This window comes from Moschus berezovskii, chromosome 11 (genome assembly GCF_049115385.1).
Source record: "Moschus berezovskii isolate FMDL1 chromosome 11, NW_MosBer_1.0, whole genome shotgun sequence".
NCBI classification, from domain to species: Eukaryota; Metazoa; Chordata; class Mammalia; order Artiodactyla; family Moschidae; genus Moschus; species Moschus berezovskii.
The window spans coordinates 57,344,985-57,372,278 of NC_142470.1; the positions used below are offsets into that span (position 1 = coordinate 57,344,985).

At 43.0% G+C, this 27,294-nt stretch overlaps 1 protein-coding gene across 1 annotated transcript in view; it reads left to right on the forward strand.

Annotated features, from left to right (window-relative positions):
* DNAH6 (dynein axonemal heavy chain 6) overlaps positions 1-27,294 on the forward strand; it is a 301,941-nt gene that overhangs the window by 268,570 nt on the left and 6,077 nt on the right. Inside the window, exons 68-74 of the mRNA XM_055400589.2 lie at positions 5,932-6,051; positions 7,041-7,162; positions 13,407-13,536; positions 17,104-17,231; positions 23,448-23,633; positions 24,177-24,249; positions 25,296-25,447. Of these exons, the coding sequence (XP_055256564.2) occupies positions 5,932-6,051; positions 7,041-7,162; positions 13,407-13,536; positions 17,104-17,231; positions 23,448-23,633; positions 24,177-24,249; positions 25,296-25,447 (911 nt within the window). The remainder of the gene's footprint in view (positions 1-5,931; positions 6,052-7,040; positions 7,163-13,406; positions 13,537-17,103; positions 17,232-23,447; positions 23,634-24,176; positions 24,250-25,295; positions 25,448-27,294) is intronic.

The window sequence follows — 27,294 nt, forward strand, 5'->3', positions numbered from 1 at the left end:
AATCACGCGGGGTCAGCAGTCTTGACCCTTATCAGGATCAGAGCTCATTTTTGTATGTCTCGTGATATACAAAAGTTTTGGGTGGTTTACATCATCTTCTGGCCAGGAGGCCTGCTAACAGTTTATGGCCCTCTCTCCTAACAAAGGTTAGTTAGCTAGAATAAGTCTTATATTCTTTTAAGGTGATTTTCCTAAAGTCAGGTGCTAGACACATGACAAAGTTACATTCCTATAAGGCAAAGGTGTAGTGAGCTACAAGAAAGGAATTTATTAACTTAAGATCTGATGTGGTTAAATCAAAGGCTATTACTTATATTCTCTATATGTGATTAATATATTTCCAAGGATGCAATAGATAGAGGAAACTTTGCAGCAAGCATTGATTCAACAATGAAATCTTTTTTAGTACTATTCTAATGATTTTAACTTCTTCAACAGATTCCTGTATTTTAGAATATAAGGCTTTCTGTCCTTGCATGGCTGGGAGGCTATAAACAGTCACACTCATAGTTGAAGAGCCCTGACGAACTTGTCATACTAGTTAGAAAGCTATCAGAGGGGCTTGGATTGGAACACTCCTATTAAGCCAAGGAGAACTTTTTAACTACAGCTCTGAATTAATGTTTTCAGAGAAAGGTGGTTGGGGGGAAGCCCCCGTAAGTATTAGAGGACTTGATAAGAGGCGTAAGATAGTAAGGCAGTCAGACTCCGGTTTTCTTTGGGGTAGATGCTCAGGTAAGTCCAGGGGGTTCCTTGAGTCCTGATTAGCCTTTGCTCGTCAGGCCTCTTCCCCAGTTGACCTTTGCCACGGGTAGGATTTCCCTCGCTGGCTCCCGGCAGTTGGGCTCCAAAATCACTGCAGATGGTGATTTCAGCCATGAAATTAAAAGATGCTTGCTCCTTGGAAGGAAAGTTTGACCAACCTAGATAGCATATTAAAAAGCAGAGGCATTACTTTGCCAACAAAGGTCCGTCTAGTCAAGGCTATAGTTTTTCCAGTAGTCATGTATGGATGTGAGAGTTGGACTGTGAAGAAAGCTGATCGCCGAAGAATTGATGCTTTTGAACTGTGGTGCTGGAGAAGACTCTTGAGAGTCCCTTGAACTGCAAGGAGATCCAGCCAGTCCATCCTAAAGGAGATCAGTCCTGGGTGCTCATTGGAAGGACTGATGCTAAAGCTGAAACCTCAGTACTTTGACCACCTCATGTGAAGAGTTGACTCATTGAAAAAGACTCTGATGCTGGGAGGGATTGGGGGCAGGAGGATAAGGGGACGATAGAGGATGAGATGGCTGAATGGCATCACCGACTTGATGGGCATGAGGTTGAGTGAACTCCGGGAGTTGGTGATGGACAGGGAGGCCTGGCGTGCTGCAATTCATGGGGTCACAAAGAGTTGGACACGACTGAGTGACTGATCTGAACTGAAAACCTATCCTATTCAAACTCTTCCAGAAAATTGCAGAGGAATGTAAACTTCCAAACTCATTCTATGAGGCCACCATCACCCTAATACCAAAATCAGACAAAGATGCCACAGAAAAGAAAACTACAGGCCAATATCACTGATGAACATAGATGCAAAAATCCTTAACAAAATTCTAGCAAAGAGAATCCAACAACATATTAAAAAGATCATACATCATGACCAAGTGGGCTTTATCCCAGGGATGCAAGGATTCTTCAACATTTGCAAATCAATCGATGTGATACACCACATTAACAAATTGAAAGATAAAGCCATATGATTATCTCAATAGATGCAGAGAAAGCCTTTGACAAAATTCAACATCCATTTATGATAAAAACCCTCCAGAAACAAGGCATAGAAAGAACGTATCTCAACATAATAAAAGCCATATATGATTCAGTTCAGTTCAGTTCAGTCACTTAGTCATGTCTTATATGATAAACCCACAGCAAACATTATCCTCAATGGTGAAAAAATTGAAAGCATTACCCCTAAAGTCAGGAACCAGACAAGGGTGCCCACTCTCACCACTGCTATGCAACATAGTTTTAGAAGTTTTAGCCACAGCAATCAGAGAAGAAAAAGAAATAAATGGAATCCAGATTGCAAAAGAAGAAGTAAAACTCTCACTGTTTGCAGATAACATGATCCTCTGCATAGAAAATCCTAAAGACTCCACCAGAAAATTACTAGAGCTAATCAATGAATATAGTAAAGTTGCAGGATATAAAATTAACACACATAAATCCCTTGCATTCTTATACACTAACAATGAGAGAACAGAAAGAGAAATTAAGAAAACAATTCCATTCACCATTGCAATAAAAAGAAAAAAATACTTAGGAATAAATCTACCTAAAGAAACAAAAGACCTATATATAGAAAACTATAAAACACTGATGAAAGAAATAAAAAATGACACAACTAGATGGAGAAATATACCATGTTCATGGATCAGAAGAATCAGTATAGTGAAAATGAGTATACTACCCACAGCAGTTTCAGCTTTAGCATCAGTCCTTCCAATGAACACCCAGGACTGATCTCCTTTAGAATGGACTGGTTGGATCTCCTTGCAGTACAAGGGACTCTCAAGAGTCTTCTCCAACACCACAGTCAAAAGCATCAATTCTTCGGCGATCAGCTTTCTTCACACTGGAAAAGACTCTGATGCTGGGAAAGGTTGGGGGCGGGAGGAGAAGGGGACGACCGAGAATGAGATGGCTGGATGGCATCACCGACTCTGTGGACATGAGTTTGAGTGAACTCCGGGAGTTAGTGATGGACAGGGAGGCCTGGCATGCTGTGATTCATGGGGTCGCGGAGAGTCGGACACAACTGAGTGACTGAACTGAACTGAACTGAACTGAACCCACAGCAATCTAGATTCAGTGCAATCCCTATCAAGCTACCAAAGGTATTTTTCAGAGAACTAGAACAAATAACTTCACAATTTGTATGGAAATACAAAAAACCTTGAATAGCCAAAGCAATCTGGAGAAAGAAGAATGGAACTGGAGGAATCAACCTGCCTGACTTCAGACTATACTACAAAGCTGCAGTCATCAAGACAGTATGGCACTGGCACAAAGACAAAAACATAGATCAATGGAACAAAATAGAAAGCCCAGAGATAAATCCATGCACCTATGGACACCTTTTTATCTTTGACAAAGGAGGCAAGAATATAAAATGGAGAAAAGACAATCTCTTTAACAAGTGGTGCTGGAAAAACTGGTCAACCACTTGTAAAATAATGAAACTAGAACACTTTCCTAACACCATACACAAAAATAAACTCAAAATGGATTAAAGATCTAAATATAAGACCAGAAACTATAAAACTCCTAGAGGAAAACATAGGCAAAACACTCTCTGATGTAAATCACAGCAGGATCCTCTATGACCCACCTCCCAGAGTAATGGAAATAAAAGTAAAAATAAACAAATGGGGCCTAATTAAATTTGAAAACTTTTGCACAACGAAGGAAACTATAAGCAAGGTAAAAAGACAGCCTTCAGAATGGGAGAAAATAATAGCAAACGAAGCAACAGACAAAGAATTAATCTCAAAAATATACAAGCAGCTCCTGCAGCTCAATTCCAGGAAAATAAACGACCGAATCAAAAAATGGGCCAAAGAACTAGACAGACAGTTCTCCAAAGAAGACATAAAGATGGCTAACAAACACATGAAAAGATGCTCAACATATTATCAGAGAAATTCAAATTAAAACCACAGTGAGATACCATCTCACAGCGGTCAGAATGGCTGCTATTAAAATGTCTACAAACAATAAATGCTGGAGAGGGTCTGGAGGAAAGGGAACCCTCTTACACTGTTAGTGGGAATGCAAACTAGTACAGCCACTATGGAGAACAACGTGGAAATTCCTTTAAAAACTGGAAATAGAACTGCCATACGACCCAGTAATCCCACTGCTGGGCATACACACCGAGGAAACCAGAATTGACAGAGACACGTGTACCCCAATGTTCATTGCAGCACTATTTATAATAGCCAGGACATGGAAGTAACCTAGATGTCCATCGTCAGGCAAACAGATAAGAAAGCTGTGGTACATATACACAATGAAATATTACTCAGCTGTTAAAAAGAATGCATTTGAATCAGTTCTGAGGTGGATGAAACTGGAGCCTATTATACAGAGTGAAGTAAGTCAGAGAGAAAAGCACCAGTACAGTATATTAATGCATATATATGGAATTTAGGAAGATGCTAACAATAACCCTAAATGCAAGACAGCAAAAGAGACACAGATGTAAAGAACAGACTTTTGCACTCTGGGAGAAGGCGAGGGTGGGATGATTTGAAAGAATGGCATTGAAACATGTATATTATCATATGTGAAACAGATCGCCAGTACAGTTTCAATGCGTAAGACAAGGTGCTCAGGGCTGGTGCACTGGGATGTCCCTGAGGGATGGGATGGGGAGGGAGATGGAAGGGGGGTTCAGGATGGGGAACACATGTACACCCATGGCTGATTCATGTGAATGTATGGCAGAAAACACTACAATACTGTAAAGTAATTAGCCTCCAATTAAAATAAATAAATTTTTTTAAAAAAGACTGTCCAGAGGTGCTTCAACAGGAGACGAAAGATAGATGCCAGTTAGCACATTGCTATCCTGGAAGAAATAAACTACAAAGATCCAAGCACAAATAACTTTCTTTCAACCAACCATCTCAGCTTGAAAGAGAATGAAAAAAAAATCTTGACATAAGAGATGGAGATGAGCAGATGAACATTTAAAAGATTCAGAAGTTGACAACATCAGTATCATAGGTAAAATTATTCTTGGAGCACTACAAAGGTGAATAATAAATTGTAGCAGTGGGTCTGGAATTTTTCTAAGGAATTATATCAGCAGTGAGCTTCTCTGGTGTCTCATGGGTAAAGAATCCACCCACAATGCAGAAGATGCAGGGTCAGTCCCTGTGTGGGGAAGATCCCCTGGAGAAGGAAATGGCAACTCACTCCAGTATTCTTGCCTGGGAAATTTCATGAACAGAGGAACCTGGCAGGTTGCAGTTCATGGGGTCACAAGAGTCAGACATGACTTAGCAACTAAACCACCACATCAGTAATATAATCATTACAGCACAGAATAACTATCTTTCCTATTTATAATGTGGGGGTGACAATGGAGCATAGCTTCTCTGTGGAAAGAGAGATGGGATACGAATAAATTTTAATTCCCCATAATATAATTTCTGTGAGGTAAATTGTCTTTTTCATCTTGGATCTATCCTTTCCTCCTTGTACATCAATAATGTATAAGGTATGTAGAGATTTTGAATGCCTTGTTGTAAATATTTTGGTTCCATTAACTTACTGGCCCCTGAAAAAGCAGTCTTTGATGCAAAGTAGGTATGTTTTACAATACTACACTCAATGATGGGATAAGGCCAAAAGTCAATATTTCAGTATTTTTTAAACAAAGAAAAAAAACAGGAAGAAGGAAGAAATATGTAAACAGAGCTCAGTAGCTTTAGTTTCAATTATTTGGGAATGGCAAAATAACTGGGGGAAATTACATATATCTCCTTGGGCTTCTCTGGTGACTCAATGGTAAAGAATCCACATGCCAATGCAGGAGACAAGGGTTCCATCCCTGGGTCAGGAAGATCCCTTGGAGGAGAAAATGGCAACCCACTATAGTATTTTCTTGCCTGGGAAACCTCATGAATAGAGGAGCCTGGCAGGCTACAGTTCAGGTGGGGGTCACAAAAGAGTTGGACACAACATATCAACTAACAACAACAACATATACTAGTCTTCTTTCTGCTTTTTAAAAATTGACTTTTATTATCTTTAGGGATAGGTTAGTGGAAAGACAATGTGCCAAATGTGTAAATAAATAAACTTATTAGAATGTAGGTATGCATATTAGTTAAAAACAAGCAACATTTTTAAATGCAAGCTCCTTTTCAGGTGAAATTACCTATGGTGGAAGAGTTACGGATACCTGGGATCAAAGATGCCTTCGTACTGTCTTGAAAAGATTTTTTTCTCCTGAAACATTACAAGATGGTTATAAATATTCTGAATCAGGTGAGTGACTTTTCAATACTATAGAAAAAGACCTTTTCCAAGAAGTCATTAATAGTATCCTCAGTTTTCCATCCAGGAACTGTCTGTGTCCAGTCCTCACAACCCAGACCCCCATTCTCATCATCCCCATGCTTTGTTCCTTTTTCAGTTGCTAAGTTGTGTCTGACTTTTTGCAACCCCAGGGACCGCAGGATGCCAGGCTTCCTTGTCCTTCACTATCTCAAACTCATAACCGTTGAATCAGTGATGCCATCCAACCATCTCTTTCTCTGTTGCCCCCTTCTCCTCATGCCCTCCATCTTTTCCAACATCGGAGTCTTTTCCAATGAGTTGGCTCTTTGCATCAGGCGGCCAAAGTATTGTAGCTTCAGCATCAGTCCTTCCAATAAATATTCAGAGTTGATTTACTTTAGAATTGACTGGTTTGATCTCATTGCTGTGCAAGGGACTCTCAAGAGTCTTCTCCAGCACCATAGTTCAAAAGCACCAATTCTTCAGTCCAATTCTCATGTCCATACATGACTACTACTGGAAAAACCATATCCTTGACTATATGGACCTTTGTTGGTAAAGTGATGTTTCTGCTTTTTAATATGCTGTCCAGGATTGTCACAGCAGCTTTGGTTGTAAGAGTACAAAGATATCTATTGTGTGATAACCGTTTTTAACTGTTTTTGGTCTAAAGTGGATTGTATTCTGTCTAAATGTGTTTTCAAAGTTCTATCACTTCAAAGCACACCTTTCAGCAGCACATCCATGAATTCTTAGAATCTTGGAATGTTCTGCAGGTGACACCTTAAAAGGTTAGGACACTGATAGATGCTAAAGGCCTCCAGAAAATGTGAAGGAATTTGACACAGCAATGAAAGCTAGCGGGCTTGCAAAAAACCATCCCTGTTTATCCATGAAGCAACTGATGATAGCCACCATCTGAACAGACAGAGAAGCACCATTTAAGACATATTTGCCTTCTGTGTCTTCAATAACAGGTATCTATTTTGCGCCCTTGGCTGACAGCCTGCAAGAGTTTAAAGACTACATTGAAAACCTGCCTTTGATAGATGACCCAGAAATATTTGGAATGCATGAAAATGCCAACCTAGTTTACCAGGTATGTGGCCTTTCAACTTAAATGCATATTCATATTGTGTATATAAACCTGAAACATCCATAATCATCTCACTGGTTTTGTAAATTATAATCTTCTTAAATAAATAAATGTTTCACCTCAGCTTCAGCATTTGGTTCCAATTTAGCCACCTGTTGTCTCTGGATCTTTCATGGCATCCTAAGATAGTTAGGTATCTTCTTGTCACTGACCACCCCCTCACCTTCCAGCCTCTGCCTCGTCCATAATCTACCTGCTAATCTTCCATAATATGGGGATTTGGATGGTAATCCAGACAGTACTTTCTCTTTTGTTCTTCTCTCTCCATTCTGGGGATAGTTATGTCATATTATACAAGGATTTATGGATCCACAGATGAAAAGGTTATAAAAGTACAATAGCAAATATCCAAGGCAGATAAATCAAACACTGCTCTTCAAAAGCACAGATCATTGATTTTGCTATTTGCAACAGCAGGTTGGACTTGGAGGGCATTATTCTGAATGAAATAAGTCAGACAGAGAGAGAGAAATATTGTGTGATATCACTTATATGTGGAATCCAAAAAATACAACAAACTTGTGAAGATAACAAAAGAGAAACAGACTCACAGATACAGAGAACTGACTAGTGGTTACACGAGAAGAAAGGAAAGAGTGGGGGGCAGAACAGGGATAAGAGATTAAGAAGTATAGACTATCATGTATAAAATTAGAAAGCTATAAGGGCATATTATATGACACAAGTAGGATATATTTTATGATAACTATAAATGGTGTATAACCTTTAAAAATTGTGAATCACTCTGCTGTACACCTGTAACATATAATATTGCACATCAACTATATCTCAATTTTTTTGACTCAACAGTTTAAAAAAATTTATTGAAGTGTAGTTGATGTACAATGTTAATTTCTTCTGTATAGCAGTGACTCAGTTATACATACATATATATTATTTTTCATATTCTTTTCCATTATGGTTTGTCACAGGATATTGAATATAGTTCCCTGGCTATTATATCCTAATTTTTAAAAAATAATTTAAAAGTGAAAGCACAGTTCATCAAGGTCATAGGACCAGATCACTAAAATCATGGCATCTGGTCCCATCACTTCATGGCAAATAGAAGACGAAAAAGTGGAAGCAGTGACAGATTTTATTTTCTTGGACTCCAAAATCACTGCAGACAGTGACTACAGCCATGAAATTAAGACACTTGCTCCTTGGAAGAAAAGCTATGACAAACCTAGACAGCATAGTAAAAAGTGGAGACATCACTTAGCCAACAAAGATCCATATAGTCAAAGCTATGGTTTTCCAGTAGTCGTGTATGGATGTGAGAGCTGGACCATAACGAAGGCTGAGAATTCATGCTTTTGAATTGTGGTGCTATAGAAGACTCTTGAGAGTCCCTTGGACTGCAAGGAGATCAAGTAAGTCAATCTCAAAGGAAATCAATCCTGGATATTCACTGAAAGGACTAATTCTGAAGCTCCAATACTTTGGTCACCTGATGAGAAGAGCTGACTCACAGGAAAAGACCCTGATGCTGGGAAAGATTGAAGGGAAAAAGATAAGGAAGCGGCAGAGGATGAGATGGTTATATAGTGTCACCAATTCAATGGACACGAATTTGAGCATACTCCAGGAAATAGTGGAGGACAGAGGAGTCTGGCTTGCTACAGGTCATGGGGTTGCAGAACTGGACATGACTTAGCAACAGAATAACAACAACCTGACCACAGTAGTAGGTCCAAAGAGCAAAATGGTTAATTTTACTCTTCCAAGACCCTCTGATGCCACGCCATTACTTAAGGGTAGTCGAAGCTCCTCAGCATGGCACTCAAGACTCCCCCATGACTGGTCCCTTCCATATCCTTCCAGTTTTATTACCCGTCATGTTCTGGAATCATTAGGTGAACCAAAACCATGAAAAGAGGTATGTCCCCGGGGCCCTGGAATACTCTAAATGTTGGAGACCAGGTTGGCCTCATGAAGCTGAAGGGAATCACCTTTCTTTAAATTTTGTCTCTACAAATAAGAGACAAATTAGAGGGTAAAATCAGCATAGATATCAAGGAACGTGTACAAAACAACTGTGGAACTTCTCATTGATCCAAAACTTATGTCATGCTCTCTGCCCTAAACATTGGTTTGCTATCCAGGCTTCAGCAATATGTGAACCATGAACTTCCAGATGTTCAAGCAGGTTTTACAAAAGGCAGAGGAACCAGAGATCAAATTGCCAACATCCGCTGGATCATGGAGAAAACAAGAGAGTTCCAGAAAAACATCTATTTCTGCTTCATTGATTATGCCAAAGCCTTTGACTGTGTGGATTGCAATAAACTGTGGAAAATACTGAAAGAGATGGGAATACCAGACCACCTGACCTGCCTCTTGAGAAACCTGTATGCAGGTCAGGAAGCAACAGTTAGAACTGGACATGGAACAACAGGCTGGTTCCAAATAGGAAAAGGAGTGCGTCAAGGTTGTATATTGTCACCTTGCTTATTTAACTTGTATGCAGAGTACATCATGAGGAACGCTGGGCTGGAAGAAGCACAAGCTGGAATCAAGATTGCTGGGAGAAATATCAATAACCTCAGATATGCAGATGACACCACCCTTATGGCAGAAAGTGAAAAGGAACTCAAAAGCCTCTTGATGAAAGTGAAAGAGGAGAGTGAAAAGGTTGGCTTGAAGCTCAACATTCAGAAAACAAAGATCATGGCATCTGGTCCCATCACTTCATGGGAAATAGGTGGAAAAACAGTGGAAACAGTGTCAGACTTTATTTTTGGGGGCTCCAAAATCACTGCAGATGCTGATTGCAGCCATGAAATTAAAAGACACTTACTCCTTGGAAGGAAAGTCATGACCAACCTAGACAGCATATTAAAAAGCAGAGACATTACTTTGCCAACAAAGGTCCGTCTAGTCAAGGCTATGGTTTTTCCCGTGGTCATGTATGGATGTGAGAGTTGGACTGTGAAGAAAGGTGATTGCCGAAGAATTGATGCTTTTGAACTGTGGTGTTGGAGAAGACTCTTGAGAGTCCCTTGTATTGCAAGGAGATCCAACCAGTCCATTCTAAAGGAGATCAATCCTGGGTGTTCATTGGAAGGACTGATGCTAAAGCTGAAACTCCAATACTTTGGCCACCTCATGCGACGAGTTGACTCACTGGAAAAGACTCTTATGCTGGGAGGGATTGGGGGCGGGAGGAGACAGGGATGACAGAGAATGAGATGGCTGGATGGCATCACCAGCTCAATGGACATGAGTTTGAGTGAACTCCGGGAGTTGGTGATGGACAGGGAGGCCTGGCGTGCTGTGATTCATGGGGTCGCGGAGAGTCGGACACGACTGAGCGACTGAACTGAACTGATTCAGTGAAGGGCTTACCCGGTGGCTCAGATGGTAAAAGAATCTGCCTGCAATTTGAGAGACCTGGATTTGATTCCTGGGTTGGGAAGATCCCCTGGAGGAAAGCATTGGAACCCACTCCAGTACTCCTGCCTGGAGAATCCCCATGGACAGAGGAGCCTAAGCTAGAGTCCATGAGGTCGCAGAGTTGGGCACGACTGAGCAACTAAGCACAGCACATTCAGTAAAGAGTTGGAATATCTCATTTTTCCTGATTCTATTTGCAGGAGGAAAAAGAGGTGGCCAAACCTAGTGTTAATATTCAGTCATCTGACTGTTTGCTCTAGAGTGGGTGAACGTGGAAGTGAGAGAAGAGAGAGAAGAGTGTGGAAATGATAGACTTGCTGCATTCAATGAGAAGTCAGGACTTTGGGGAGGAGTAGTGTTCTTGGCAGTGTATACCTGCGAATGTAGTTTTTTGTTTTTTCCATCAGTTCTGAATGACTGAGAATGAGACAGTAGGCATGTGGTGAGGCCCCAGGTATATTTTTCTGTCCAGCCTCCCTTCCTTCATTGTTCTGGCACAATACGCACCCAATGCCTACCTCTTTCCTTTGGGACAACTTCCACTTCCTCATTCTCTTAGATTCTGGTAAAAACCTCCAACCACTCTTTGCCTTCACAGAGGTGGGCATGTGACCCAGGCATCACAGCATCACCCAGATACTGGACCTGGTCCAAGGAGCTGGCCCATGGCCCATGCTAGGAGAATGAGAGTCCTTTCCTGAGACATGATATATAGATGCTGGACTGGGAGAGGGCTGCCGTTCCTCTGGAATGACTGACCAAGATGCTGCATATCTGCAGCATTCTGTGCCCTTATCCCTGATACCCTGACCCCTTCTCCCTACCACATGAAGATCTGCCACAGGAAAGAATGAGAGAAACAACCAGATGTGAACAGGAGAGAGAATGCTAGATCCATCCATGCCTGAAACCCACATGACTTGAGTTCTCTTCTTCCCAGCTATATATGCCAACATATCCCTTCTTTTTGCTTTAGTTGATTTAGGTTAGATAATTCTGTCTCATCAATAGAGTCTTAATGCAAAAAATATTAATGATTCCTTCCTCAATTCAGCAAACTACACTTACAAAGGTGCATACTAGAGACCAGTAAAGAAAGCTGGGCCTGGCTGTTCTGAATGTTTCAAGACTTTTGACTAACCAAAAAGTTGAGAACTAAAACAGTGTATGTGCTCAGTCATGTCCGACACTTTGTGGCCCCGTGGACTATAGCCCACCAGGCTTCTCTGTCCATGGAATTCTCCAGGCAGGAGTACTGGAATGGTTTGCTATTTCCTCCTCCAGGGGATCTTCCAAACCTAGGAATCGAACCCACATCTCTTGCATTTTCTGCACTGGCAGGTGGATTCTTTACCACTAGCAACACCCGGGAAGCACAAACTAAAACGGAAAAGTCACCATTAAATGGTTGGCACTGAGCAAGGAAATCAAACTATTTAACTATAGCATTAAGTAAATAGCATCACAGTTGTTTAGAACCTAATGAACATGTCAAAAGTAATGTTTGAAAAATCTGTCATGTAGTCAAGGCTATGATTTTTCCAGTGGTCAGGTATGGATGTGAGAGTTGGACTGTGAAGAAAGCTGAGCGCCAAAGAATTGATGCTTTTGAACTGTGGTGTTGGAGAAGACTCTTGAGAGCCCCTTGGACTGCAAGGAGATCCAACCAGTCCATTCTAAAGGAGATCAATCCTGGGTGTTCATTGGAAGAACTGACGCTGAGGCTAACACTCCAGTACTTTGGCCACCTCATGAATAGAGCTGACTCATTGGAAAAGACCCTGATGCTGGGAGGGACTGGGGGCAGGAGGAGAAGGGGACGACAGAGGATGAGATGGCTGGATGGCATCACCGACTCGATGGACATGAGGTTGAGTGAACTCCAGGAGTTGGTGATGGACAGGGAGGCCTGGCGTGCTGTGATTCATGGGGTCGCAAAGAGTCAGACATGACTGAGTGACTGAACTGAACTGTCATGTAAAATATAATTTTTACAATCAAGATCTGTAATTCTAGGTTCTAAATTCTTTTTTGGGGTAAGTGAATGATGAGTGTTATGACCAGTATAAAGAAAACCTCTAAGAGATTCCAACAAACATATATAAGAAGATACCATGTTTCTGAATAAAGGAAAAATCTAGAAAAATCAACAATATTTAACTGATCTTGGAATAGGAACTTCTAATCAAAAAATCAAAGGAAAAATAAATCACATTAGAAAGAGCCAGTGGGGACTTCCCTGGTAATCAGATGGCTAATTCAGGAGTGCGGCAGGTAAACTAAAGTTATAAATATTTCTTAAAACCAAAATCATGAATAATTTTTCTTTTTACTTTTCTGTATTTTCAAAATTTTTAATAATGTTCTATAATACTTTTTTAATTGAAATAATGCTATTTAAATAAAAGTATGTTCTAAAACTGAATTCACATTCTTTCTTTCTCACTTTCATAACTGCCTTTTAAAGAATTAGCCAAAAATTGTTTAACCATTTTTTATTGTGGTAAAACATATAACATAAAATTTATCATTTTAACCATTTTTAAAAATATGATTAAATGGAAGTTGTATTAAAGTGTTCAACCAGAAATGTTTAACTATAACACCACAGATGAAATAATACGCATTTCCAATGAGCGCATTTTACCAACTCTGTCTTCAACATAAAAAAATAAAATGTCCCTGGTTTTGGCCACAGCTATTATTTCTGTAATAAACTCTATGGGCTGCAAAATTATGTTTTTGAGAATTTGGGTCCTCACTAGTCTGTTTCTTCTTGCCATTATAGTACAAAGAGACCAACACTTTGATCAACACTATACTTGAGGTTCAACCAAGGTCCTCTTCTGGTGAAGAGGGAAAGAGCAATGATGAAATTGTCCAAGAACTTGTTGCTTCTGTCCGGACCAGAGTTCCAGGTAGTAAATAATTGTTGGCTTATGTGGGTAATGGGGCTTTTAGGAATAAACTCAGAAAGCTGAGTGATAGTCAGGTGTACAAATCTGCTTATTATGTAGAATTTTTTCCTTATGTAGAGAGAGAGCTCTTTCAATGTAGAGGCCTCTATTTATAGATTAGAAGCCTGCAGCCCCTGAAACCTGCAGCCCCTTGACATCTCAACTGCCAGAAGCATGAAGAGCAAGTTGGTTTCCAGCCGAATATAACTTTTAACAGACTTTTTCCTGAGCTTCCTAATGTCTCTAGACCTGTACTGTCCAAGAGAGTAGCCTCCAGCCACATGTGGCTACTTAAACTTTAAAATTCATTTCCTCTGTTGCACTAGTTACATTTTAAGTGCTGCCATATTGGACAATGCAGATGGAGAATATTTCCATCATCATAAAATATTCTATTGGACAGCCCTGCTCTAGAATCCATCTCACTTTTTTTCTCCAACAAGCGAAGTGCGTGCATATATGCTAAGTCATTTCAGTCATGTCCATCTCTTTGCGACCCTATGGACTGTAGCCCACCAGGCTCCTCTGTCCATAGGATTCTCCAGGCAAGAACACTGGAGTGGGTTGCCATACCCTCCTCCAGGGGATCTTCCTGACTCAGGGATCAAACCTGCATCTCTTATGTCTCCTGCATTGGCAGGTGGGCCCTTTACCACTAATGCCACCTGGGAAGTGAGAAGTAGAGAAGAATAATTTATTATTTCACTTCATTTTCTGGTGAGTTAAGGACTCTTCCTGAATGATCACAGAGATCCACTTTCACACTTTTCTTAGAGTGACTATAGATTTAGATGTCTTAATCTATTGTTCATGGTTGGAAATGTCATTATAGGAAAAAGAAAGATGAGGCAGAAAAAAAAAATGTGTGACTATAAAAGTAAACTGTGCTTCTGTCTCTGTTCACAATACTCTGATACCAGGTGTATGGGTTACCCACCCCCCGCCACATTAAGCAATTCTCCAACTCTCTGGACACCAACTGGATGTCCTACAGCTCAGTTATGACATTAACTATCCAGAGTTGGCACAAATCCCACAGGTTAAGGGCTCAGTCTCATAAGACTGTCCATACTTTAAATGTCAACTGCAAATCCTCAGGTTGTGACCTTTATTTCTGACCAAACAGCCATAGATCAAGGATTCCCACAAGCCCCTTCTGGGGTTCAGTAATTTTCTAGACTGGCTCACAAGACTCAGGGAAACAGTTAATTACTTTTACCAGATTATTTTAAAGGATATTATAAAGGATAAAGATAAGCAACAAGATAAAGAGATACATAAGACAAGGTCCAGAAGAGTCCCAAGGACAGGAGATTTTGTCCCTGCGGAGTCGGGGTGCACCACCCTCCTGGCAGAAACTCTCCAAACCGCTTCAGTTAGGTTTTTATGGAAGCTTCCATACATAGGCATGATTGGTTAAATCACTGGCCTTCAATGAGTAACTCAACCTCCAGCCCCTCCCCTCTCCCAGGAGGTCAGAGAGTAAAGCTAGAGTGTCCAAATCTCTACTCACATGGTTAGTCTGCCTGACAACCATTCCCTCATCTTTAGGGTCAGTACTAGAGTCACCCCCTTAACATAAACTCAGGTGTGGTTGAAAGGGGCTTGTTATCAATAATAAAAGATGCCCTTTTCACCTTTATCGATCAAGAGCTATTTCAGGAGTTGGGGTCAAAAACCAATAATTATATAAAAGATGCTCCTATCACTTTTATCACCCTTATCTATAATTATAAGGGTTTTAGGCACTCTGGCCAGAAGATGGAGACAAAGACCAAAATGCATATTTCTTATGACATCATAGGAGCACTCCCAGGTGGTGCAGTGGTCAGGAATCCACCTGCCAGTGCAGAAGACTCGGGTTCAATCCCTGGGTCAGGACGATCCCCTGGAGTAAGAAATGGCAATTCACTCCAGTATTCTTGTGTGAAAAACTCAATTTCAGAGGAGTCTGGTGGGCTATGGTCTGTGGGGTCACAAAGAATTGGCCACAACTGAGCACACACGCACGCAATCACACTAAGCTTTACCAATACTCTTGAAGTGAAAGTCGCTCAGCTGTGTCCAACTTTTTGGGACCCCATGCACTGCAACCTCTGTCTGTGGAATTCTCCAAGCAAGAATACTGGAGTGGGTAGCCATTCCCTTCTCCAGGGGATCTTCCCGACCCAGGGATCAAACCCAGATCTCCTGCATTGCAGACAGATTCTTTACCATCCGAGCCATAAGCGAAGTCCCACCAATACTCTAAAGGCCTCCCCCAAAAAAGACCTATGTGACCTCAGATGCCAGTTATGTTCCTCCTAAAACAGACCCTCAAAAGAATCTCTTCTTGAGAGTTCTATAGATATCAAAGCAATTGAGTTATTTTAGAAAGCATTTTTTAATAAACACGAGATGGAGAACTGAGTAGAAAAAGGGATGAAGATGGATGGACGGATGGGTAGATGGATGAATAGATGAATGGAGAGTCAAGGTTCTTGTTTCATAGAGTTCCATTAACACCTAGGAGGTTTTTCTCTCCATGCTTCATGAACTTTGTACTTTTGCTGTGAAATGATAAGCAATGCCATCTGTTGAGACTGAGGGGGCAGGGGTACACTTGGCTCAACAAGAGAACTGAGGTTCGGAATAGCCCAAGGGAACAGACAGAAGGAGAAGAGCAGGGCCCTGTAAACACAGCCCTATGGACCCAAGAGCTTGCACTGACCCACACTGCTGTGTGACTTTTCTACAGCAGCCAAAATGAGTGGTTAGAAGGGACTTAATGTACATGGCTCAGAACCACTCATCTTCTCACGCGTTGCTCAGATATGTCAGGAGAATGCAGGTCCTTCTTTGTTCAGAGCTTGTATGAGCCCTCACTGGGTGGATTATAGGAAAAGAGAAGAGCACAACTTTTCATCCAGTTTGAACCATGGACTCATTTCAGAATCCAGTCAGCCCCTTTGAACAACAGTAAGATAAATGCCAAGTCTCTTCTCTCTCGGGGGGTGTCCTGCCCCCAGCCCTTCCTCTCCTAGATGCCTAGATGCAACATGGAGGGCTTCCCAGCGGCTCAGTGGTAAAGAATCTGCGTGCAGACCAGGAGACACAGAGACATGGGTTCAATCCCTGGGTCAGGAAGATGCCCTGGAGAAGGAAATGGCACCCCACTCCAGTAATCTAGCCCAGAAAATCCCATGGACAGAGGAGCCGGGTGGGCTAAAGTTCATGGGGTCACAAAAAGAGTCAGATAAGACCGAGTGACTAGATGCAACATGGGTGTGCAGGGACGAGTGAGGCTTACATACCCTGTGTACACACAAGGCAGAGGAGACAACTTGAGACCCCTGGCACCTCTGGTCTCAGGGATGTCCCTTGTCTACCATGTAGCACTTGCCCCTGAAGTGTGCACAGCCTGACTCCCATTCAACCTGGGCCCAGGGACAAGAAAAGTTGGCTTTAAGAAAGCTTAAGATAAGTGCAATGTTATAAGGAGAGAAATCAATGATAATCCATCTGATGAATCTGCCATGTGTATTTCAGAAATTCTGGAGATGGAAAATGCCTCTGAGAGCCTTTTCGTCAAGGATCCTCAAGGACGCCTTAACTCTTTGACCACTGTTCTTGGACAGGAAGTGGACCGGTTTAACAATCTGCTGAGGCTAATACACGTATGAGTGCTCACTGCCATCCTTGCTCTTGGGGATCAAAGCATTGCGGAGTGTGTATAACAATGTGAAGTTTCCATTCCCATCGCTTGAACATTTCCATGTAGATGTGCTAACAACCCGTCAAGCCCAACTTGTCGAAACCTTAATTCACCCTCCTCTCACTAGTCTGTGTTCCCTTTCTCTAATAATGGTTTATGACTGCAGGGCATTACAAACCCTTCATTATCCTAACTTGCACCCTTAGAATTTGATTGACACTTTAGGAATTTGAGCAGGGACCTAAGCACTCAACTAAGAGAGATTCAGATTCAGTGCTTGTTCCCAGAGTCTGCTTACATGCTAAGTCACTTCAGTCCTCTTCTAGTCTGTGGGACCCCATGGACTGTAACCTACCAGACTCCTCTGTCCATGAGATTCTCCAGGCAAGAACCCTGGAGGAGGTTGCTGTGCCCTCCTCCAGGGGATCTTCCTGATCCAAGGATAGAACCTATGTCTCTTATGTCTAACCTGCATTGAGAGGAGGGTTCTTTACCACTAGCACCACCTGGGAAGCCCAATGTCTAGTTAGCATTTAATACCATAGTCTTTGTGAAGACTATGAAAACCAAGTTTCTCTAAGTATGGGCCATAAAACACCTGCATTAGGATCTACTATGCTGTGTGTTCCAAGTATAAATTCCCTGATTCCACTCCAGACCTACTGAGTGAGGATTCTTGAGTAATTCCTGCAAATGTGAATTTTAAATGAACACCCCCCACACAATGTTACTGCAACTAAAATTTGAGAATAACTATTTAAACTTTTGCCTTATGCTCAGGAATACTTTCCAAAGGCCCTTGACTTTGTAATGATGGCTACAGGACTTCCTGGTTTCTCTGTGCATAAATTTAATAAGCAAAACAGAGAATGACTATTGAGCAGTAACATGGGAAGTTTTACTGCCAAGCAGGGAACCAAACACCTGGCATAGGATTAAGGTTCAGTGATAAGACTGGAGAGGACAGCCACGGTAGATTTTTTTTTTTTAATGTGAGTTAACTTTATTTATATTTTTGGCTGTGTTGTGTCTTTATTGCTGCTTGTGGGCTTTCTCTAGTTGTAATGCATGGGCGTCTCATCACGACAGCTTCTCTTGTAGAGCATGGGCTCGACACATGGGCTTCATTAGTTGTGGCACATGGGCTCAGTAGTTTCAGTTCCTGGGTTCTAGAGCACAAGCTCAGTAGTTGTATCTGACAGGGTTAGTTTCCCTGTGGCATGTGGGATCTTCCCAGAATAGGGATTGAACCCATGTCCTCTGCATTGGCAGATAGATTCTTAACCACTGGCCCACCAGGGAAGCACTAGGGTAGATCTTTTAAAGACTGACTATTCCCTATTAGGAAAAAGTCTCCAAATGTTTCTGGTTGTCTGACAATACCCAGGCTCGTGGGATGGGGATGAGGGGAAACTAGGTCAGTTGAATACGTGACATCTTCACCTTGGGTCTACTAGGTAAACAGCAGCACCAGAAGGCCAGCTAGTCAGGTCAGAGCTTATCACCTTTTCAATTCAGTCACTCAGTCATGTCCGACTTTTTGTGACCCCATGGACTGCAGCACACCAGGCTTCCCGGTCCATCACCAACTCCCGAAGCCCGCTCAAACTCATGTCCAATGAGTCGGTGATGCCATCCAACCATCTCATCCTCTGTCATCCCATTCTCCTCCTGCCTTCAGTTTTGCCCAGCATCAGGGTCTTTTCCAATGAGTCAGTTCTTCACATCAGGTGGCCAAAGTATGGGAGCTTCAGCATCAGTCCTTCCAATGAATATTCAGGACTGATTTCCTTTACGATTGACTGGTTTGATTTCCTTGCTTTCCAAGGGACTCTCAAGAGTCTTCTCCAACACCACACTTCAAAAGCATCAATTCTTTGACGTTCAATTTTTGTTATGGTCCAACTATCACATGCATACATGACAACTGGAAAAATCATAGATTTGAAGAGACGGACCTTTGTCGGCAAAGCGATGTCTCTGCTTTTTATTGTGCAGTCTAGGTTTGTCATATCTTTTCTTCCAAGGAGCAAGCATCTTTTCATTTCATGGCTGAAGTCATCATCTGCAGTGATTTTGGAGCCCAAGAAAATAAAGTCTCTCACTGTTTCCATTGTGTCCCCATCTATTTGCCATGAAGTGATGTGACCGGATGCCATGATCTTAGTTTTTTTAATATTGAGTTTTAAGCCAGTTTTTTCACTCTCCTCTTTCACCTTCATCAAGAGGCTCTTTAGTTCCTCTTCATTTTCTGCCATAAGGGTGGTGTCATCTGCGTATATGAGGTTATTGATATTTCTCGCTACAATCCTGATTCTAGCTTGTGCTTCATCCAGTCTGGCTTTTCACATGATGTACTTTTGCATATAAGTTAAGTAAGCAAGGGGGCATCACCTTCTACATTGAGTGAATCAGGGTATAGATTAAACTGCTGTGATAAAGATTCCCAAATGCAGTGACCAAAACAAGATTGGAATTCACTTCTCTCTGTGAAGAGCCCAGAGGAAGCCCTGCCTAAGACAGGTAGCTACTCTTGCTTTGGGAGTTTAACCAGGAATCCCACTGGATGGCTGGCTCTTCCAGCCTCAATGGATGACTTCCACCTTTGGTACTAAGGGGGCTGTTCCAAGGGTTCCCTTTTGCCAGCCACTGAGACAGGGGAAAGAAAGCCGAGGGAGAGCAGCTTCCTCATAAAAATGTCATATGGAAGTGGCATACATCATTTTTTCTTATATCCCTTTAGCCAAAACTTGATCACATGGCAGCACTACAGCTGCAAGTATTCCTGGGAAATGTAGTCTCTGTGTTGGACTGTTCTGTGCCCAGCTAAAACTAATGTGGTTGTGGTTGTTATTTAGTCGTTCAGTCATGGCCGACTTTTTTGCGACCCCATGGACTGTAGCCTGCCAGGCTCCTCTGTCCGTGGGATTTCCCAGGCAAGAATACTGGAGTGGGTTGCCATTTCCTTCTCCAGGGGATCTTCCCAACCTAGGGAGTGAACCCACATCTGCTTGGCAAGCGGATTGTTCAAAGGAAGAAGAGATGAATGCTGCTCAGCTCTGGCCTCTTCCACCTCATGCATGGTCACCCATTTAAGGATGGATGAGTCCAAATGTCACTTCCTCATAAAGTCTTCCTGGAATACCTGTCCTTCCCTCCACCACCAGATGACAGGGCCCTCTTCTCAGGTGTTTGTGTCCTTCACTGTATTTGTGTACAACATACCACCTTGCTTTGTAATTACTCCTCCATGAGTATGGCTCCCCCAGCAGACAATGAACTTGAAGACAAAGAGACTGGTATTAATACATAATTCATATCTGTTTGGGGGCTTCCTGGGTGGCTCAGATGGTAAATAATCTGCTTGCAATGCAAGAGACCTAGGTTTGATCCCTGGATTGGGATGATCCCCTGGAGAAGGGAATGGCTACCCACTCTAGTATTCTTGACTAGTGAATTCCATGGACAGAAGAGCCTGACAAACTACAGTCCACGGGGTCACAAAGAGTCAGACACAACTGAGTGACTAACAGTTCCATTTCTGTTTCCCCAGTGCCTGACACATCCTAAATCTTTCATGAATATTTGAACATGCAAGTGAACTAATGTGGCTCTCAGGAACAAAGTGATCCCTTCTGGTCAAACAATAGTGTCCACCACTAATGGAAGGAATCACCTAATAAAAGCAGAAGAAAGAGGAGCCCAGGGAGAAGCAGGCTTCAAGGCAACCAGGAGTCAGAGCTGAGCACTCCCATTAGAGAGAGGGTAGTAGCCACCATGGGGTGCTGGGCCTGCACCAGAGAGCTCCCTCATCCTGACCCCTGCCCACTCCTGCCTGGCCCTGGCTGTGTCTCAGCCTCACCTTCACTTCACCCAGCGAACAGCAAGGTTGCACTGTGGTGGCAACAAGAAAGTCCAAGGGAGGGTGGGAGCATCCAGGGTTTTGGGCTGCCATCTTGGTGAGCTCACTGGCCTCCTGATGGTATGGGACCGTGAGACCAGACAGGTCCTGGGAGAGATGAGGTCCCTCAGGGATGTAGGCTTCTAGATATAAGGGAGAAAGATCTGAAGTCATTTCTACTCACTGAACATGACTGCTTGTCAGTCGCTGCCTCTGGGAGAACTGGCGGCAATGTGACCTCTGTCTACTTTCCACTGATCTAGACAGCACTGGCGTCCTGGTACCTGCAGCAATCTGACGCAAGTGTTTTCCACACATCTTAGATACATCTTCTGCTACCTTCTTCCATTTTTGGTGTCTAAGGTTGAATGGTGTTTTGGCCTGGCATGACCAACCTAGATAGCATATTAAAAAGCAGAGACATTACTTTGCCAACAAAGGTCCGTCTAGTCAAGGGTATGGTTTTTCCCGTGGTCATGTATGGATGTGAGAGTTGGACTGTGAAGAAAGCTGATCGCCGAAGAATCAATGCTTTTGAACTGTGGTGCTGGAGAAGACTCTTGAGAGTCCCTTGGACGGCAAGGAGATCCAACCAGTCCATTCTGGAGGAGATCAATCCTGGGTGTTCATTGGAAGGACTGATGCTAAAGCTGAACCTCCAATACTTTGGCCACCTCATGCGACGTGTTGACTCACTGGAAAAGAGTCTGATGCTGGGAGGGATTGGGGGTGGGAGGAGACGAGGACGACAGAGAAAGAGATGGCTGGATGGCATCACTGACTCGATGGACATGAGTTTGAGTGAACTCCGGGAGTTGGTGATGGACAGGGAGGCCTGGCGTGCTGTGATTCATGGGGTCGCAGAGAGTCAGACACGACTGAGTGACTGAACTGAACTGAACTGAAAGGCCCTTTTCCTCTGCTCTGCTGCATATGGTTCCTCAGACCCTAAGGGCGTATCTACTTAAAACTCCTCTTTTCTAGCACTGCCTCTTGTGAGAAGAGATGGGAGGAGGGGAAAAACTCCATGAAGGAATAGAAGGATGACTAGCCCTGTCTTATCCACATGTCACCTTGTCTCTAGAACTATTTGTATGTGGACCTGGGCTTCCTAGGTGGCACTAATGGTAAAGAACCCGCCTGCCAATGCAGGAGATGGAAGAGATGTTGTTTCGATCCCTAGATCAGGACAATCCCCTAGAGCAAGGCATGGCAACCCACTCCAGTATTCTAGCCTGGAGAATCCCACAGACAAGAGGAGCCTGGCGGGCTACGGCCCATGGGTTCTCAAAGAATCAGACACTTTCATCAACATAAATTTGCCCTCTAATGTCTTCCTGTAATATCTCCCCCATATATGGCAGCAGTTTTCACAAAATTGGAACCCACGAGAGCCATATGTTGTTGTTGTTGTTTAGTCAAGAAGTCGTGTCTGACTCTTTTGAAACCCCATGGACTATAGCCTGCCAGGCTCCTCTGTCCATGGGACTTCCCAGGCAAGAATACTGGAGTAGGTTGCCATTTCCTTCTCTGGGGGATCTTACAGACCAGAGATTGAACCCACATCTCCTGCATTGGCAGGCAGGGTCTTTACTGCTGAGCCACTGGGAAATCCCTATACAAATCTACACACCCTGCCTTTACCTTTAGCCTGGTTGCAGATATTGCTTTATACTTCCCATGGCTGCTGCTGTCCCAGTGTCTCCCAGGACTGCTGCCAGCCTCTGTCTTTTGTTGAGATGAGGGGAGGATAAGGAGTGTACCTTTAAAGAAGTATATCCAGTATAAGGAAGCTCTCTGGTATCAACTGAAAGATTGGTTTCATCTAAGAATCTCCCCTTCCTGCTATAACTGCTGGGGCTGCAGGCACCCTCTGGGTAGAGTTGGAGGTATTTCCCATGTCCCCAACCCCCTCCGTGGTTCCCAGATCACTAACCGTAAGGCTCATTCTTCCTTCAGCCTGGAGGAGAGCTGGACAGTGGCATTTCTCAAAATGCTTGGGGGATATTTCTCCACCTTCCCTTCTCCGTCCACTTCACTGTATCATGCTGCTAACTGCCTAAACCATCCCCACTCCGAGGTCTTACACGTCTATATCACAGGTTGTAAAAACTGCATGAAGATTGGAAAGTCTGACCCACCAGAGGGTCTTCAGAGAGGGCACAAGCCACCAAGCAGGCCCTTCAGCCCAAGGCAACACCTGCCACCATGAATGAAGGTTATTCCCACCTGATAACACCATCTGTGAAGGGCACCAATCCTTTCTTGTTCTTTCAGACCTCTCTAGATACACTCAACAAAGCCATTGCTGGATTGGTGGTGATGTCTGAAGAAATGGAAAAGGTGTATAACAGTTTCCTCAACAACCAGGTTCCCACTCTATGGTCCAATACCGCCTACCCATCCCTGAAGCCACTAGGATCTTGGGTCAAAGACCTTATTCTGAGGACTGCATTTGTGGACGTAAGAAAATTTACTTCTTTGGGGTCTGATCAATCTGATGACATGGTTGGCCCTGGGGTCCTTAGGAAGTCCTCGCTAACTGAAATACTGACAACCATTGAGGGATCATCTGAATCCAAAGAAACAGAAACTTCTGGAATTGCATCACTTTGAAACTCTTGCACTGATTATAGTGTAGTCTGCCCTGTGCCCTTATCCCCACTTTTCATTTTAATTCCAGGCCATCCTTGGGTTTCAGATCTCGTTCATGGGACCCCCATCATGAGGTACAGAACCAATCTGACATGGGTCCAAGTGGCCAGGCATGACCTTGCTGTTATCTCCCGCTTCTAGAACCTCCATAATAACCAGGTTCTGGGTTTATGGTCAGCCTGGTAGGTGAGGAAGGGGGACAGGGCAGGCAGTAAGAATGGGCCTGGTAATAACTCATCGTTGGTTTAGATTCTGCCTCCTAAGAAACCCTCTGAAATATAACTCTGATTTAAATGACAGTTGCTATCTCAGAAAAAAAAAGTACATTATAGTATAATGTTTCTCCTTTAGCTGTGGCTCAAAAGAGGACAGCCTAAGTCCTTCTGGATCTCCGGTTTCTTCTTTCCTCAAGGATTTCTAACAGGTATCACTGCTTTCCCTAGAAAAATCCCCATAGGAAAAAATCAATGAGTGTGTGATGAGTTGTGCTGGGTTTCTGGGAACTGGGAAAATGGCATGACTGCTGATGGCCTAAACCAAGGGGAATTGATTATACAGCAGTCCAACAAGGCCCTGCTCTTCCTCGCTTGCAGAGGAAAAGGATGGCAGAAATAGCAGGCATTCCCCCAACAACTTAATCCCCACTGCTCTCAGTTTACAAGACTAAATGCTCCTTCCCTGAGAACGCACACAGCTGCCTTAAGTCCCCATGGGACCCATGCTCAGGACACCACCTGCTCTCCAATTTCTTTGGCTCCAACTCTGAGCAGCTTCCTTCTCTCCAAAAATTATTTTGTTGCCCCTCCAGTGGTCCTCAGGGATTCTGGCCATAGAGCCCCAGAGGGCACTAAGGCCTCTGGGCTCCTAGATGCTAATTTTGTTGTTCTTTAGTCTGCAAGTCATGTCCAAATCTTTGCAACCAATGGACTATAGTCTGCCAGGCACCTCTGTTCATGGGATTTCCCAGGCAAGAGTACTGGAATGGGTTGCCATTTCCTTCTCCAGGAGATCTTCATGACCCAGGGATTGAACTCACATCTCCTGCATCTCCTGCATTGGCAGGTGGATTCTTTACCACTGAGCCACCAGGGAAGCCCTAGATGCTAATTAACCCAGCTCTTAATCTGTCTCATCTTGAGTCCCTTATACACAGCCCAGAAACAGCCCATACAGGAAAAGCTAAGCAAGATGTTAAAATCAGGAAGATTGGGCTCTGAAACACCCTTGCTGGCTTGTCTCCCCCATTGGCAGAGCAGTGCACTTTAGACTTGTCCCTCCCTCTCTTTCCCACTAGGACCAAAATTCATATGTGCTTTGACTCCATCCCTCTCAGTAATTCAGAGTAAGATGTTAACGGTTAGGTTTTCTGGATGGAGAGGAAGCTCTTTAATACTAGAGCATCCTGGTCCAGGCAAATGGAAGCTATGTTTGGATAATATCAACTCAGCTTTCTGGCTTTCGTATTTACAGGAACTCTTCAAAATCATGCTCGGAAATACAATTTGCCTATAGATGAGCTGAGCTTCAAGTACAACGTGGTTCCTGTCTATAGGGATCAAGCCACAGTCATAGAAGCTGCCAAGACAGTGCAGTTTGGACAAGAACTGCCCATGGACACAGAGGTACTGTCCCCCTGACCGTTGTTAGAGCACAGCAGCTTCTATCTACTGTCATCAGGATCTCGAGCAGTCTTCCCTCCCTCACCCCTTCCACTTTTCATTTGCAGGAGTGGGAGAGGGCAGGATGGGTATACACCTCCAAGCATGCGTGCATGCATGTCTACTAAGTCACTTCAGTCGTGTCAGACTCCCAAGACAAGCTCCCAATTACCAGTGACTGGATGGCAACCACCTAAATTAGTCTGATCTGTACAAATATATTTTACATCAATACTGCTTATTTCTTTAGATACTTACAGTAACTTTCTCCTTCATGTGGAGGCAATATTTGTTGTCTAGTCACTAAGTCGTGTCTGAATCTGTGCAACCCCATGGACTGTAGCCTGCCAGGCTCCTCGGTCCATGGGATTCTCCAGGCAAGAATACTGGAGTGGGTTGCCATTCCCTTCTCCAGGGGATATTCCCAACCCAGGGACTGAACCCATGTCTCCCACATTGGCAGGAGAATTCGTTACTGCTGAGCCACCAGAGGAGGCGATGTAGCAAGAGGTTGAAAACCAGAGTTTCAGCCTCAGGCAGGCCTGGGTAAATTCTGCCTTGCCCTCCCCAGCTGTGTGTGCTAGAGCAATGATTAACATGTCTGCACCTCAGTGTTCACATTTGCAAAATAAGGCTCGTACCACCAACTTCAGAGTTGTAGTGCATTGTCAATGAAACCACAGGTGTCACGTGACCACCATGTAATGCACTCACAGTACATAACTATTATTAGTTATACACTAATATAACTAACACATACACATATACAAGTAGATACACACGTGTACATATATATATATATATATATATGTATAACTGAATTGCTGTACCTGAAACGAACACAGCATACTTAAATTTTTTTTAAAAGAGTAAAGTAAATTAGCATTTATTTATGGGTCCCAAGGACCAATTCCAGACAGAATCAGAAACTCTGGACTGGGATCCAGAAATCTGTATTTTAATAAGTCCTCCAGGGGGTTCTTAGCCCCTCAAGTTTGAGAACCCCTACTCTAGAATATCTCAACCTGGATTGCAGGTTAGAAGCATCTTTGGAGCTTTAAAAACTTCCTGATGCCCAGACCACATCAAGTTGCATCAGAATCACCCCAATGACATCAGTGATCTACTTGTTAAAGCTCCCTGGGTGCATCCAGCATACAGCCAGGGCTGAGACTCAACTGCAGCCCAGGCTGCATGCCTCCAATGTGCTGAGATATTAATGGGGCAGGGGAACCTCCACAGCACCTGTCCATCCCAGTGGGGCTTATAAATGTCATTTTCTATGTATGCTATGACATCAAAGATCTGTTCCAGATTGCTTTTGCTAAGAATGTGTTCATTAGCTGGTGAGTGTAGATGGGGTAAGTGACTTTTAGTGACTTTCCTTAAACTATCATAGTATTAATAGGAATTTCTCCTGGGTAATTTAATCAGTATCCACCCCACTCAGATCTGTTTGATCTAGTCTTTGCTCTGATTAGCAAAAATGCACAAGATTGATCCCATATTCATGGATTACTCTACAAAATATTGTAATTCCCCATGCCTCTTAATTGCCTGTATCTTAAAATGACAATGAAAGAGTTTATGTCTTTAAGAACATTTGATCTAGCATCAAAATTTTTTTATCTTAAAGTATTAGCATGTAAAAGTAGGGAAGAAATCAATTTAGAAATGCACCTGCTGTTATTTTGAGACCCTTCTCAGTCAGGAGAGTGTCACAGGCCCAGGTCAGGAATAATGAGTCTGCAGGAGGGCAGGACAATACCCACATAAAGGCCTTCATCCAGGCCATCCTGGATATTGGCCCT